We start from the raw sequence: 15,949 nt of genomic DNA, 5'->3' as shown, positions 1-15,949 counted from the left end.
CGGGTTGGTGAACTGTCCAATTCTAAACTTATGATTTTTGAACTGGTTCGCCAACCTTCCTGTATTCGAGAAACTAAGATATCTATGGTGAAATGGTTCGCCAATCTATCCAGAGTCCAAACTACAGTAGTTCTGAATTTCTCTCGTTGATGTTTGAAACCTTCCCGATAGACATAAATTGAATATCATTGCTTGGGCAATTTTTAAATGATCCAAAACATTAGTTCTTGAACAATGACTTGTTTTGAACTAAGTTTCCAAAAGACCAATGAACACCCATTATTTGAGTCATATTTCGATAGGTTTAACAAGACAAGCTTGACTTGAAATTTATTAAAAGAGTTATATAAATAAAATGGTAAAGCTTGTGAGTAAATAGAATGGTTCAGTCTTCACATACCTTTGTTGATAAAGTTCTCCAAATATCTTCGTCGATCTCCAGTCTTCGAGGGTTATTCATTGCTCAACTACCAACTTCTATACCTAGTCTGAGACTTGATTTAGTAGACTAGAAATCAAGATATAATATTGTTCATCTAACAATGACAACAAGCTTGAGATAACAAACCTTGTGAGTTCGACCAAGCAGTGCTGTAACAAAGATAAAACACCAACATCTATGATCCAGCCGTACGTCTATTGTACCACCGCCAAGCACAATTTTTTACCACAGTAGAAATTCGATTTTTCCCATTCACATAGGTGGTCAAATTTTCTAATTAGCAAATGGTCTCATAGTAATTGTCATATGGCCCCTACCTTAAAAATGTTAAGCAAGTAAGCAACTAGACTCTTGGGGGTTAGTCCGCGAGTGAGTTGGGGGGGGGGGGGGTGTTTAATGTATTTTGAATCTCGGGGATTTTGAGGGAGTGTAAGAGAGTATAGGGAGTTTGAGAGAGTTTGGTGTGTTGAGCGTATGGAGTTTCGGAGACTCTCCCAAAATCTCTATTATTTTGAGAGATTTGTAGTGAGGCAAAGATACACTGTAAGCTCCTTAGAACTCCCCAAAACAAACAAACTCCCTAACATTCTAGTTTTTACCACTAACAGGGAGTTCAAGAGTTTCTTTAAAACTCTCCCACGACTAATGGGGTTTTTTAGGGAATTTGAGAGACTCTTCTAAACTCTCCCGCGATTAATGGAGATTTTGAGAGACTCCTTCCAACTCCCCCACAACTAACGGGTAAAAACTGAACTACACTTAACTCTCCCAACTCACCCGAGGACTAACCCCTGTCTGTTTTGCTAATCTCACACATTCATAAAAAGAAAATCCTTCGATGCGTCACCTCCTCTAAATGCCATTTTGACACCAACTTTAATATGCGGAACTTTGATTGGCAAACATCGATACAAAAACAGCAACTAAACACGTTACATCACTAAACACGTACGCTTACTCTACGGAGTGCGTGGTTCCTGAAGTTTTTGAGTCGTTCTTTCCAACGTGTGGAAATTCTACCGGTTCTGGGTCATAAATTTAGTCATCCAAAACTTCTCTATTACTCTCATTCTCTCTCCCTGTAGCCACTCTTCCGTTAAATTGTGTGAAGTTAGGGTTTTAGAGACGTTCTTCTCTTGCGATAATCAACTCGAAGCGACAAGATCCAGTCTAGATTATTTAGGTCATTTATTTTGATCGATCTGTTGCTCGGTTTATTCATTAACATCAGAAATTCGGATTTTAGGTCATGTAAGTTCAATTCGAATTTTGTTTTTAATTTTTTCTTTCAGAATATCGTTTTTAACTGTATATTCGTTTCGATTTTGTCGTTGAATTTATGTTGTTCTAGGGTTTTGAATTTTTGGAATAGAATGAGTGAGTGAGTAAGTTCTATAGTCCACCGTTTGGTTTGATATGCAGTAGTGCGGCATGTATTAGGTATGTGCTTTGATTTTTTGAGCAGAGAGCTTACATGCAGTTGAAATCGGGATATCAGTGGTGAGAATGAAGCTCAAGTAGCATTTTTTTTTAATGGGGAATTAATCCGTTGTAGACCTGTAGTAGATATACTTGGCTAGTATCAGTATAGCTGTAATGTAGTATGTTTGTTGGCCTCGTATTCAAAGGTTTGGGTTATATAGTATGAGATAGAATATTATTTTTGTTATCAGCAACTTGGAGCAGAGTCTATTTGGCATGATGGATTTGAGTGTATAGGTTGTTGTTGTGTAGAAGTTGGTGAGGCATAACATTGTTGATATCTTGGAGATGCATGTTAATAATTCGTTGTCAAAATACTCTCTCCATGCAAATTTTCATTTATCTTCCATATATCTCTGATTCTTCTCATCTGGTCATGCATAAGACTTGCCATGAAATTATGGCAGAAATTATTTGAAAGCTACAGCCTACAGATGATGCTACCTAGATGCACAGACAGTGGCAAAATTGAAGTATATGATTAACACACATCAACCGTAAGGTCTGTAACTGTAGGGCGTTACCCTGTTATGACTGTTAAAACTCATGATCCCCATTTCGCTACTTGAGCATAAGTTTGGTATGCACCAAGTAATCCTATCCATATCGTTCTTCAGTAAAGTATGACATTGCATCACTGCTAGTTTAGTAGTTTAGAACTGGATTGTTGGAAAAATTCCTATAATTGAAAAGCGCTTGGAATTTCAGGACTCCCAGAGGTCTATGGAAATACAGTGATGGTTGTTACCTACCACCTAAATTACCATTGGGAACAGTAATTTTTAGGTAATTTGTTATCACCACTCCGGTGAATCAAGTCATTGTTACTTAGTACTTCAGTACTATTTTGCATGGCTCCAACTACAGCTTTGTTTTGCTTACAGTTAAAGGGTCTAAATTTTTTATACCAAACAAAGTGTTTTCATAGTGTATTGATTTGTTTTGCTTATTGATTTTGCACTTTTAATTGATATTTCTTATAGATTGGACTGACGTAAAGAGTCTTATTGCTTCTTGCCCAGTTCGCTCTTTGTTTTAATAAACTCTCCTTCTCGCCTATGAACTGGTTCCCAACAAAGTGGATATGCAGTTCATATAGATGCCATACAGTGATAGGGATCTTCATGATATCTTTGGTTCCACAGGAAGATTTTTCTTTCATTTTGGAGGATGGATACTGAGACACTGCAAAGACCTGGTGAGTACAACACTACCACTTCTTAGTATCATGTGACTATAGAAAATGTGTCCTATCTTGGTGCTTTGTCATAGGCGATCTGTTACCTTTACTAAATGTCTTCTCTCTTGTTGCATTACCTTTACTAAATGTCTTCTCTCTTGTTGCATTACCTTTACTAAATGTCTTCTCTCTTGTTGCAGGTTACCAGACCCACAGGGAATCTTCTTTTTAGATCCGCTGCTGAAGGAGAAGTTCATTCAACAGATATGGCTCAGGCAAAGCCTATTGATATTACTTCTTCGGATAGTGAAAGTGATATAGAAATTGGAACAGAAGATACAGCTTCGGTACGTAACAGATCTGTTTCTGCCACAAGGCATCTTCCTACATGGGCTAAGAACTCAAAAGGTAAAAGTCAGTATTTACAAAATTGATATCTACCTTAACTATGTAATTTTAACCTTTCTGCAGCTTAATGATGTCGTAATATTGCAGGTCATGGTGGATTGTCCCAAAAATTTCCAGTGCATAATGGATCATCGGCTCCGGGTGTTAGGCATACAAACTATAATCACCATTCACAGGTCACCCCACAGATGCGTCAAAACAGTAATTTTGCCCAGCATGTTGCCCTGCCAGATGATTCAAAAAGTTCAACAGCTAATCGGTCAATTGCTCACCCAGGCGATGGTTTAGGTCCCCACCAGAACCCTTATCAAATTATGGATTCCAAGTATCTCAGCATGCCTGGTGTAGAACAATCAGCGAGGGTTCTTCCACCTTCTTTTGGGAATGGCAATCAGATTTCTGATACCCATGGAAGAACTTTTTATCCGCCAGCTCATTTAGGGAGGCAACATGATGACGATGTTGTAATGTACGAAGCTAGTGGGGTTAGAGCGTTGCCTGCATCTGTGATGCATGGGAGGTCTTTCATTAATTCCCAGGGTACTAGTTCTAGTGAACCAGCACATCGTTCTGGGGTAGAGGACAGGCCTGCAGAAAATGATGAGAGACTTATTTTCCAAGCTGCTCTACAGGTATTTCAGTCAGGACTCTGTTGTCCCTTTAATCAGTTGGTCCTTTGCTGTCAACAGCAGAAGCTTACTAATATAAGAATTTGTTTGTGCACTGTATCTCAGCATCTTTCCCAGCCAAAAGCAGAAGCCACTTTGCCTGATGGTATTTTGACGGTCCCTCTGTTAAAACATCAGGTCTGGTGTGTTCATATCTTATAGAATAGTATGTAAAAATCCGTCGCCTTTTCTGAGCTACTTTGTGCTTAAGCTGTGTTATTTTGCAGAAAATTGGATTAGCATGGATGTTCCAAAAGGAGACAAATAGTCTGCAATGTTTAGGTGGAATTCTAGCAGACGATCAGGTTACTTGTTTCAAGTTGATTAAGATTTTATTTCACGTATACTACATTACTTGGATCTTTGCTTAAGGTTGCAGCCGGTCTCATCTTGATATTATTTCACAGGGCCTTGGTAAGACTGTCTCAATGATTGCCCTAATACAAATGCAAAAGCATCTACAGTCAAAATCAGGTGCAGAAGAGGTGCAGACTGTTCCCACTGAGGCCTTGAATTTGGATGATGATGATGAAGGGGTTGTTTCAGAATTAGAAAAAGTAAAGGATATACCTGATTCCGATGAAGTTAAAAAGGTCCCAGATGTTAGTACTTCTGTGTCTTCATTCCAAAGTGGGAGACCAGCGGCAGGTACATTGGTTGTCTGCCCAGCAAGTATTCTTCGCCAGTGGGCACGGGAATTGGAGGACAAGGTTACAGAGAGCGCTAGGCTCTCTGTCCTAATTTATCATGGAGGCAATAGGACGAGGGATCCTGTGGAGCTGGCAAAATATGATGTGGTTCTCACAACATACGCCATTGTAACTAACGAAGTTCCGAAACAGCCTCTAGCCGATGATGATGATGAAGATGGAAAAAGTGGGGAAAAATATGGAATTTCTTCAGAATTTGCTGGTAGTAAGAAAAGAAAAAATATGCCAAATGCTGGTAAGAAAGGTAAAAAGGGTAAGAAAGGAATCAATGGTTTGGGATTTGATTGCAACAGTGGTACACTTGCAAGGGTTCGTTGGTTTAGAGTTATACTGGATGAAGCTCAGACTATTAAAAACCACCGGACTCAAGTGGCTAGAGCTTGTAGTGGTCTTCGAGCTAAGAGGAGGTGGTGCCTATCTGGAACTCCTATACAAAATTCAATTGATGATCTTTTTAGCTACTTCAGATTTTTGAAGTATGACCCTTATTCTGTCTACAAATCCTTCGTTACATCGATAAAGTTTCCAATATCCCGAAATTCAAGCAATGGCTACAAAAAGCTTCAAGCAGTTCTGAAGACTATCATGTTACGGCGTACAAAAGGTGATTCTTAGCATCTCTTTGTGTTAGCTTCCATATCTATAAAAATAGGAAACTAGTCCTAGTATCGTCTTCTTTCATTATTGCTTATTTTTAAAGTTGGAGATTCCTAGTAATAGAAGACTAGCATTTTTGTTTTTAAATGTGTCATAAATGCTTGTGTCTAAGTTTCTTTTCTTTGCTCCTTATGCATTTTTGCTGTCAAATGCTGTCATGAATGCTTATTTTCCAAGTTTCTCCCCTTTGCAAAACTTGCTGAACAATGGGAGCTGTCTTTCTTTTGCTGTTAATCTTGTGAAGATAGTATAAGCATGCAAGTTCTCCACATTACCTAGCTCATTATATAGACAATAATGTTTTCATGCTCCTTTCTGCCTTCATCAGGTTAGTTTACATTCATATCAAAAGTTGATCAAATGGATTTTTATAATTGATTTGCTCCTAGAATACAGTTGCGTAGAAAAGCGTCCTCCGTTTTTTTTAGAAGCATATCAACTTCCTTTGTTCTAGGCAATAATTAGTTGAAACTCGAACACAGTGACAATTACACTCAACTTATAATTTTTAAAGAATGGTTCAAGAGTTTTAAATTGAGTTTGTTGTTCCCTCAATATGAGACCAAAACAGTCTCAACCTACCCTATCCGTGAATTGTAAGTTGAGAGCATTGCTGATTCCTCAATTACCAATTTCCATCTACCTCTTTTTCTTAACAAAATATATATTTGTTATCTTTGAATATTGTGATGTTTATATAGCGTATTCTAGATGCACGTTCAGGACTTCGAGCAAGAGAAATTTCACCTGCTAAACAAATTTACTAATACTGTTTATCGTGCTGTCAGTCTTTTAAAAAATTCAGTGTTGGTTTTTACGCCACGACGTCAATATATTAATATTTTATGCTGTTTAGTCTTTTCTAGAATTACTCCATGCTTTGTGTTTGAGTGTTTTAAAATGGGCCATTTATTAGCATTCAAAATGGGCAGATATAAATTTTGGGGCTTCAGCTTCAGTTTCTTATGGCACCACACCGTGAAAATGGTAATTGGCCAGGGCCCTTGATCATCATGCCGTTATAACTGATACACAAGTCATGATACATGGAAATGCTATAATTTGATATACATAGTTGTTTGTTTGTTCATGGTTTCTGGTTGCTGACTTTCTTGAACTATTTTGATGTAGGAACGCTGCTTGATGGTGAACCAATTATAAATTTGCCGTCGAAGACGGTTAACTTGACGAAGGTGGAGTTCTCCGCTGAGGAGCGTGCCTTTTATTCTAAGCTGGAATCAGATTCACGCTCGCAGTTCAAGGTGCTTAATTATGCTTATGGATGTCTCTGATTTTGGATGCTTGGACTAACTGTTGCATATTCTCAGAAGCAGATGACTTCTTTTACTTACAGAGTTTTGAAAGCATTTGAGCACTTGTACTGGTCATAGTAATTATGCGTACTTGCAATATTGCAGGCATATGCTGCAGCTGGCACTCTGAATCAGAACTATGCAAGTATTCTTTTGATGCTTTTGCGTCTTCGTCAGGCTTGTGATCATCCCTTTCTTGTCAAAGGCTTCAACTCTAATTCAGCTGGAGAAGCTTCCATAAAAACAGCAAAAAAGCTTCCGAAGGATCAGCTTATGGATTTGCTCAATGAACTAGAAGCTTCTTTGGCGATATGTAGTTCATGCAATGTAAGATTTCCTCATATCCGATATATGTAGTGTCTCTAATTTCTGTGTTTGATTTTACTGCTTATGATTCCTTGTGGAACGATGTCTTTCGCATCTGCTGCGTACTGCAAGATGCTAAAATAGGTTCTCGTTGGTGTTTGTCGTGTAAATTGTCCTTATGTGCTAAGGATGGTTTGTTTAACTGGAATGTTCACAGTTGAAAGAAGAGTAGTTTACTCAACTAAGGAAATTAAGCAATGCACCTTAAGGGAACAGAGATTGAGTATCAAAGTATCTACAGACTATAGTAGCTTGCATAGTTAGTACTATCTTGCTGTTTACATGTTATGTTATGTTTCTTCGATGTACATTATGTAGGCATTGAGATTGTGGATAATGGAAGCTCTTGTAATACCTCAGGGTTCACTCCTTTTTTCAGTTATCCTGAACCTTTCTTTTTGCGGATTCTTCTTTTTTTTTTTATATAAAAAAACCTTAGACAAGAGGCTAGGGGCCATACATAGTGTTTGCAGTGCTTATATTAAGCCTGCTTTCATTGTTCTTACAAAGGATGGCTAAATTAAGAGTATCCAAATTTTGAAGTCTATGTATAATTTGAAGACTACTTAACTCAAAAGAGATAGATTTTATTCTTGAGTGATTTTCTTCAGCATTACTGCGGATTCTGATTGATAATATTTTGTACTGCTTATTAAGACGTTTGTTTACAGGCCCATATAGAATATATGGGATTGCAAACGTACTTTCAGTTGAATTGTTAATTTACAAAGACACAAGTAATCTTCTGTAGACTAGGTTTTGATCATTCTGCTGTTAAGCTTATCTAAACCTTCTACTATTTGTTTACAGGATCCACCAGAGGATGGAGTTGTTACCATATGCCGGCATGTCTTCTGCTATCAGTGTGTATCTGATAATTTAACTGGTGATGACAATGTGTGCCCTGAGCCTGGATGTAGAGAACAGCTCAGTAATGCTGTTGTCTTTTCTAAAGCTACTTTATTAAGCTGTCTTTCTGACGAGCCTAATGGTGCTTCTGCAAGTTTGTCTGAAGTTGCTGATAGTTCTTTAGCATTGCCGAATATGTATGGTTCATCAAAAATTAGAGCTGTTGTAGAATTTCTGGAAAAGCATTGCAAGTTGAAGACTTCAATTTCCGAGGGAGCCAATGGATTTTCTCATTCTTCTGAAGCAGATAATGATGTTAAGGGCAAGTCTGCAAATCCATTGGAAGATACTACTAACTCTCACAGTAATGGAACAGAAAAAGCAATTGTTTTTTCCCAGTGGACTGGTATGCTGGACTTAGTTGAATCTGCATTGAACCAATCATTAATACAATATAGGAGACTTGATGGAACAATGAGTTTGCCTTCAAGAGACAGAGCCGTTAGAGATTTCAACACTGATCCAGAGGTTTGACTGTTGACCTGCAGACAAGTGAAAAGTTTTCATTTGTTAGTTGACGTTGTTTGAATCTTGAGTCTCATGATGTTGATTTTCATCCAGGTGACCGTAATGCTGATGTCACTCAAAGCAGGAAACCTTGGTCTAAACATGGTAGCTGCTTGTCATGTTATAATGCTAGATTTATGGTGGAACCCAACGACTGAAGATCAGGCAGTTGATCGGGCTCATCGAATTGGGCAGACTCGTCCTGTTACAGTAACACGCTTAACTGTCAAGGATACTGTAGAAGATCGGATATTGGCTCTCCAGGTGTGATTTCTTAGTTAACAAGATATTTGATATGTTGGTGGGGTGGGTGTTCTTTGTTTTTTTTTGTTGTTGTTTACATGCCATATTCGACCTTTACATTGAAAAGGGATCTCAGTCCACCCCCATCTAGAAACTGCCTTTTGAACCGAAGGCTGTGTTTCATATGATGATCTCAGGGTGGGCTCTGAGATGAAGAGGGCCCAAGACAAACATATAACACATGATCTGCATATATGTTAATGTTAATACTCACAAAAGCATTACTTACATTTCTGTGGACGTAATTATTCTCACATGCTTAAAATGTTGTCTGTGGGATGAAGACCCAACGGCTGATTTTGGGAGACAATTATCTACTCATTCATCGGAACATCATCCCTCTGATTAAGTTCATTCTAAAGCCTGTAATCTGTCATCTCTGTATAGGGATTCTTAATGGAAATTAAGCTGCTTGATTATTGTAATCACTGGATGATTGTGTTAGAATCTTCTGATTGTATTCAGTTATGCTGTGGATATTGTAATCAATATGTCCATCATCGTCACCAAAAGCAGCCCTTGGATCTTCACCATGTGGGTGCAAGACAGGATGTGATATTATATGCATGTGAGAATAAGGATGTCAAGTTTTCAATGGATTCGACCTCTAAAAAGACATATGACCACAAAATATGCTTCTTGTCTTTAAATTTCGCTGAGTTTTTTTTAACCTTCTGGGACTAAAAAGTTCAGAGACGCACGATTGGAGGCCACGGACACAGATGGGTGTTCCATGTCTCATTGCATGTCTAAAATTGGTAAAGAATTTGAAATTTTCATGTTTTTGCAGGATGAGAAGAGAAAAATGGTTGCATCTGCTTTTGGAGAAGATCAAGTGGGTGGCACTGCAAGTCGGCTTACGGTGGAGGATCTCAGATATCTTTTCATGGTTTAAGGACAAATGCATGTTTTTCCTCCGTACCACATAGCAGTCAAAAGTTTATGTACACAATTTTTGTCTAACTATAGGAAGTGTAGAGGTGCTGCAGCTGTGCATCTGCAGCTCGCCTGCATGGTTGTGAATCAGAGCAACAGGCTAACTAGTTGCAATTATTATCGAATGGTGATTTCTGCCACATCATTGCAATCAAATTTTGTTTAAGATTGAATGCACATATACATAACCAGGCAACAGGACTGTGAATATGCATGCTCTTCAAACTTCCAGGTAGAATGGAAACCTTGGTGGTCTGCATTGTTAGTTTATCTGAAGAACAAAAAGCTTGCTGTATAGAATGAGAAACTGAAGGCGTCAGATGGTTGCACATGGAACAGTTTTTGGCTTACAGTGGGAGACTGTGAAGAGGCTTACAGTATCTTTGTTGATCATCCAAATGTATGAATCTTGGATGGTTGCAAGTCAACCATTGGAAGAGCAACATTGCATAGCAGGGTAGATGAGCTGATTCTTTTGCAGTGGCAAGTGAATGATGTTCTGAACCTTCTGGATCGTAGCTTGTAATAAGGTATAATGTTCTTTTGGATTTAGGTTGCAGAAGTAAGAATATGACTTCTCTGCAGATCAGTTCAGACACAAGTTGCTAGTCTCTTCAGGTTGTGCATGGTATTTTTGCTGAAGTTAAATACGGCAGCTGGGCTCCATATATTTAGCATGGAGCCGTGTTGATGGTAATCTCGGAGCTTTTGTATTGTTCCTTGTTGCCTGTTATGTTGGCCGCTATATTGATATTAACTGTTATCTTACTACTTTTGAGTATAGCATAATGTTAGTATGGGGCTAATTTAGATTTAAAAGCAGGACTCCATATGTTTAAAACTGCTACTTCTTGCAATGCCATCCCAGCCTGTGACATAAGTTAGCTATTATTTCAACCTTCAATTCTTTCTGTTTTCCTTTGGTGGACAGAGAGGTTTTGACCTGTTGACAAGGTAACTCGGAGTACCGAGCCATCAGAGAGATACCACTCTGGTCATTAAACCGCAATCAACCCCCCTTTGGCTCAGGTGAAAAGATAAAAAGGAAAGAATGGCGGAAGGAGGATTATTTGAAATTATGGAGATGGTGGAGCAGGGGCTGGAGGGCCCTGATAGATGGTCCCGTTAGTCGAATGATCACGAATCTATATCTTTGGCTTACTTCCAAAAGCTGTAAAACTTAATGAAACAATGGCAAAGCTGTCTGACAGTCTTGTGCCCTCGCTTCATTGAACCTCTTCAATGACTAAAGTACCCATCTATGGGTCTTGGAAAAGAACTGAACTACATTAGTAAAAATAAAAAGTTCGATTAATTAAACTTTGACTCTTTGAGATTCAACTGATGCCAAAGTTCCAAGGGGGTTACCGGGTTTAGTAGGGCTATCCTTTAGCAATCATGTATTCTCTATCTTATCTTTTTCTCGGTTTCTTGATGCGTTAAATAGTGCTCATTATTCATATTCTGGTCTCAGTAGCGTGGCCATCATTACCTGTGAAGTGTTCTGAAATTTTTGCTAGGATTTTGGATGTGACAAGTAACCCTAAAGATCTAAAGAAAAAGGGGTAAAAGCATGGAAATAAAGCAATTGAAAGAAAGATTAGTATGTATATCCCAAGATGATACTAATTCCAAAGCATTAATGGTACACTTACTTTGGTTGATTCTCTTGTCTTTTATCCAAATTTACCCACACTTTACCTTTTGTGGGGGCTCTTAAAGGGTTTTCAGCATTGGCCTATAGGTCTAGGGCAGTGGAGTTGCCCTCCAGTCAATCATCAAAATCCCATCTTTAAGTTTTACCAAAAACTGCATTATTTCTGATATTCTCTCAAAACTACTTGAAAACATTAAATGGTAATACCAAAAGCAATTCAAGCAAAAGCAACTGCCTTTGCAAAAGTCATTATTTGAATGAATTCCACCTTGTTTCCAATTGGTGTTTTTTTGCCTTCTCCTAGTAGTGGCTTCTCATTGACCACCATTATCATTGCTTCCTTCTCATGACTGACACTGAATGGCTTTAGAGAGAAAGAGAGGGCAAAAACAAAGTTGATGGACGATTGTGAAATCACTGAAATGTGATGCATGTCAGGTCACACCCACTCACAAACAGACAGACACAACACAATTATTTTTATCAACATAGGGTTAAAGCAGTCTTTTATCTCATCCTTCATATAGGGCTGCTCTACCCTTTTCTCTCCCAAGAGTCCCAAGCCAAGGATCCTCTTCTTCTATTTGTGGCTGTAAAAGTTGGTTAAATGACCAAACAAAAGAAAGCAGTAATTTTCATTCAAATATATATAGTAGTAGAGGTTTGAATACCATGCCAATATTTACATTTTCACTGCTAATAATCATATACCAGCAGAACTTAATTACTTTAATTTAAAATCACTACTATTGCATACATCACTAGTTACTGTACTTTACTATTCTCATTGCATTGCATGAACCACTACTGCTGAAAATGACTACATACTGCGATAACCAAAAGCTAATCTTACAAAATTCACATATAGTGGAGTTAGATGCATAATAATTTCTGAAGGTATTAGCAAGTATTCGGTCCAAAACCGAGAAAACCATTTGCCGCATCAACTGAAATCTGAATACCTTCCTGTTGGATGTTACCAATTATACCAGGCCCAGAAGTAGGAGCAAAAGCAAAGCAAAATGTCCCCATATTATCCACTGGAATCAGAAAATTCCTGGCTGGCAGTGTTAATACCGGACCACTCGTGAAGTAAAACGACACAGTTGGAACTCTTACCACGGCAAAATCATTAAGATTGTAACATGTATCAAAAAGGGATACCCGAGAGGCCCGAGGTAGGTTTGCAGTACTGGCGATAAATGCCTCACGCAACGCCACATAAGCTGCAGTTGGGAGCCTGGTAACGGCTGTACCTGTATCCATGATCACACCACCATACTCTGAATCTGAAAGTTGGAAAACATTTTGTGATACCGGAATACGGGCACCACCTACCCCAAGGCCAGCTAGGCCTACAAAGTAGAAGCTAGGGGCACGAGGGTTACGAATAAGCGGGACCCATACTGCTCCAGAGGGTATAGCCCGGCGCCCGAAAACCATGGACCCATCAGCACCGGAGCCTCGACTTACTAGGCAATAACCAAAAGCTCCTCCAGTTTGACCTCCAAGCTGCCCGATAAATGACAGAGAACCTCCACCAAGGCCTAGTAAACCTGCCGCACCGACGAACATCCCACGGTTTCGGTGACCACATCCAATTGCCACGTTACGCACAATTGTTCGTCCAAACGTAAGTGTTTCAAGAGCCAGGGTTCCTTTTGTGTACGACCCATCACCATATGAAACTTCATAACGGCATCGTCCAGCATGACACCCTGCATTCTCCAACCGCCCACATACAGAAGAAGCACATGAAACACCGGCAAATGAAGCAGAACTAGAAGGGTCAAAGACTGGGTCTGATTGGCGATAGCACTGGGAACAAGGCTGACATTGTACCCACACAATATCACTACCAGAATCGATCACCATGTATTGACTCCTTGGAGGACTTCCGACACCAATTCTCACAAAATACTCTCCACTACCTTGATCCATACCCGAAACAACATCGGACCCGAAATCCTCTACATGATAACTATATGCACCACCACCATAACTGGTAGATCCACCACCACTTGAAAATCTGCGGTTCAAGCTCTCAACACGAATAATATCTCGGTTCATGCGTTCATGAAAGCGGGTTTTATGATCAGAATGATTTTTTCCTACCGGAATCACATCTCTATGAAGTAACTTTAGCTTCCACTTATTCTTCTTTTTAGTTTTCGTTTCTTTCTTATTTGTTGACAACTCTTGATAATTATCTGTTACCACAGCAGCAGCAGCAGGATGGAGTTTTGTGCTGTCTATTGTTTCTATCACATTCAAGAGCTGAAAATCTGGATGAGAATCTAGTGTGGAAGAAGAAGCAGATATGGCGGTGGCATGAGTAATCAGGAGGTTTAACAACACCACTGCTACCACCAAGAGTAGTATTACAGCTTTTGTTGTTGCCATTTTTTCTCTTTTGTTTTATGGTTTTGGTTTTTGCTTGCCCTTGTGATGTATTTATATGCAAGGTTGGGTGGAGAAAGAGAGAAATGGTATGTCTTTGTTACAAGGGTGGGATCACTTTGGGAGAGAGAAGAAGATAGAGAGGGTGTATTGTGTTTGTTTTTGTATTCTTGTTTTTCTTATATATTGATTGATACACCAATATGATGACACACAGTTTTATGAATTTGTTTTATTGCTTTTGTTCTCCTTTTCGAAGAGGTGTTATAAGAGTGCTTTTACGTCAACCAAGAGAAAACTACTAGAGAAATTCCATGATAACTAGCCACATGATGTTTTTACAGAATTTTCCACTGTCAATTCAGAACTATGGGTGTGTATAACACGTAACGGTTGTACGAGAAATTTGGAGTTCAAATATTACTTGTATCATGGTACGTAGTTGTCTGGGTGTGCTCGTGTGTAGTAGTTCTTATAAAAGAAGTATATTTTTAAATAAAAAAAATAAAATGGTGTATGTATCCGTGATAATCATAACATTATGATAGTCTTTGTATGTTTTGGTTTGATCCTTGTTCAATTATCTCTAATAATTAGGTCTTTATTGACATTTTGATGAGTTTGAGTGCTAGGATTTTGCTAGCCTTTTGTCATCGATATGAATACTTTGTAAAGGTGCTTAAGCCTTTATGGGTTTAAAATACTTTTAAGTCTATTTAAATGAGAGAATAATGCGTACATGTATACTTTAAAACCCATGTTTTTTTAGAATTTAAACTAGTATTTTCTTCCTCATTTCTAACCACAACAAAAGATGACAGAAACCTATCCTTGTAGACAGCAATAATTCATAATTAATTAGTTCCAAACATAACGTAGTTGTACGTATATCTATGGTTCTTCCATACATGTAATGGATATGTTCTGTATACATACATGAATCAATAATAACTTATGATAATGGTGAGGTTCCATTTAACAGTTTAGATGACATAATTAGACCACTAAAAAAGCGTACATCTTTAAAGTATCCACTACGTGCGTCTTTAATGTTATCTTAGCGCCTTTCAAGAGGCGCAATGCGTCACTCCGGCTAGATCATCCAGCTTTTCTGTAAGATCGATCTTCACGCGTGCTCGTGTATACTTGTTTGATTGTTCCGCTTAATTCTTGTCAATCATAAATAAAAGTACTTAATCCAAGTTATTGTTCTATTTGACGTTCAGGCGCGCAGTCCTCGTTTTCCTGAAGTCGTATTAGGTTTTATTTAGTATTCTGGATATTGAGTAAAGCAAGTTGAAACATATAATAGTCAAGTGTGTATAGCAAGATATTTTTTTTGTTTCTGCAATTTTCTTGTTACTTCCTAAAACTTCCCAAGTCAATGATGCGCATAAGACCACGATAGACAGCATTCAAGAAAAGCTATACCACTTTTAAGTCATCCGCATAAAAGATGTCATGCATGCCAAGGAAAATTCGGTGACAAATAAACTAAATCTTATAGTAGGTCAAGTCACTCGTCCAAACTGAAATTCGTCTCATTTTCACTCCATCACCCTCACCGTCTTTCACGAGACTTGAATAAAGTCATTAAAGTCGTTTGAATCTGTTTCTGTTTATGATACAGTATACTTTCTATCAAGTAAGTTACACGAGAGTTGTGGTGGTTCCATAAAATTTTACAGCATTTGCAAGACTTTGACGGTAAGTTTCATCGAGGCGCACTAAAGCAAAGACAAAAGAGCAGTGATTCTCATGACAGTTTACCGAAAACCAGGGAAGGCATATGAATATTCAGCCAAAGTTGCTATGCTACTATTGCGAGCATTTCTTTTCTGAATAGTCCGAACGCTTGGTTGATGATTGGATGTGAACCAACTCATGAGTGAAATCAAATCCCTTCCTCATAACCATTCTTTAGGGCATAGGCGTAGTAGGTTTATCCTAATATGGCTTTCCCAATACTTTTAACAGAAAATGAAATGAAGTCATTAATGTTGGAACATTG

At 38.4% G+C, this 15,949-nt stretch overlaps 2 protein-coding genes across 4 annotated transcripts; one reads left to right on the top strand and one right to left on the bottom strand.

Annotated features, from left to right (window-relative positions):
• The first annotated feature begins 1,414 nt into the window (after window positions 1-1,414).
• On the top strand, window positions 1,415-10,717 carry LOC113303446 (helicase-like transcription factor CHR28). Of its 3 annotated transcripts, XR_003337490.1 has the most exons (13): window positions 1,415-1,693; window positions 2,947-3,122; window positions 3,305-3,512; window positions 3,600-4,144; window positions 4,247-4,318; window positions 4,408-4,485; window positions 4,588-5,494; window positions 6,679-6,809; window positions 6,966-7,187; window positions 8,037-8,603; window positions 8,697-8,906; window positions 9,736-10,008; window positions 10,114-10,717. XR_003337490.1 is itself a non-coding variant. In XM_026552481.1 (12 exons), exons 2-12 carry the CDS (start codon window positions 3,024-3,026, stop codon window positions 9,838-9,840), a joined length of 3,144 nt encoding a protein of 1,047 aa, XP_026408266.1. In that variant the 5' UTR covers window positions 1,415-1,693; window positions 2,947-3,023; the 3' UTR covers window positions 9,841-10,717. The 3 variants fall into 3 exon arrangements, 2 of the variants coding, with proteins under 2 accessions (XP_026408266.1, XP_026408267.1); XM_026552481.1 differs by having other exon boundaries at window positions 9,736-10,717; XM_026552482.1 differs by lacking the exon at window positions 10,114-10,717 and having other exon boundaries at window positions 1,416-1,693; window positions 3,070-3,122; window positions 9,736-9,963.
• A 1,429-nt stretch (window positions 10,718-12,146) lies between these two features.
• On the bottom strand, window positions 12,147-14,073 carry LOC113303445 (protein ASPARTIC PROTEASE IN GUARD CELL 2-like). The gene has a single exon (XM_026552479.1). It carries the CDS (start codon window positions 13,939-13,941, stop codon window positions 12,439-12,441), a length of 1,503 nt encoding a protein of 500 aa, XP_026408264.1. The 5' UTR covers window positions 13,942-14,073; the 3' UTR covers window positions 12,147-12,438.
• Window positions 14,074-15,949: the final 1,876 nt, after the last annotated feature.

Source organism: Papaver somniferum, chromosome 8 (genome assembly GCF_003573695.1).
Source record: "Papaver somniferum cultivar HN1 chromosome 8, ASM357369v1, whole genome shotgun sequence".
NCBI lineage: Eukaryota > Viridiplantae > Streptophyta > Magnoliopsida > Ranunculales > Papaveraceae > Papaver > Papaver somniferum.
The sequence above is the reverse complement of the archived record's forward strand: the minus strand, read 5'-3'. Positions and strand labels throughout refer to the sequence as shown.

What these genes read in the sequence shown, in the direction of transcription:
- LOC113303445 (XM_026552479.1), bottom strand. Translation starts at nt 13,941, where the DNA reads ATGGCAACAACAAAAGCTGTAATACTACTCTTGGTGGTAGCAGTGGTG.
- LOC113303446 (XM_026552481.1), top strand. Translation starts at nt 3,024, where the DNA reads ATGCCATACAGTGATAGGGATCTTCATGATATCTTTGGTTCCACAGGA. An exon ending in TTTTCCAAGCTGCTCTACAG is followed by an intron (nt 4,145 to 4,246) that starts GTATTTCAGTCA and finishes ACTGTATCTCAG; the next exon opens with CATCTTTCCCAGCCAAAAGC. An exon ending in ATTCACGCTCGCAGTTCAAG is followed by an intron (nt 6,810 to 6,965) that starts GTGCTTAATTAT and finishes GCAATATTGCAG; the next exon opens with GCATATGCTGCAGCTGGCAC.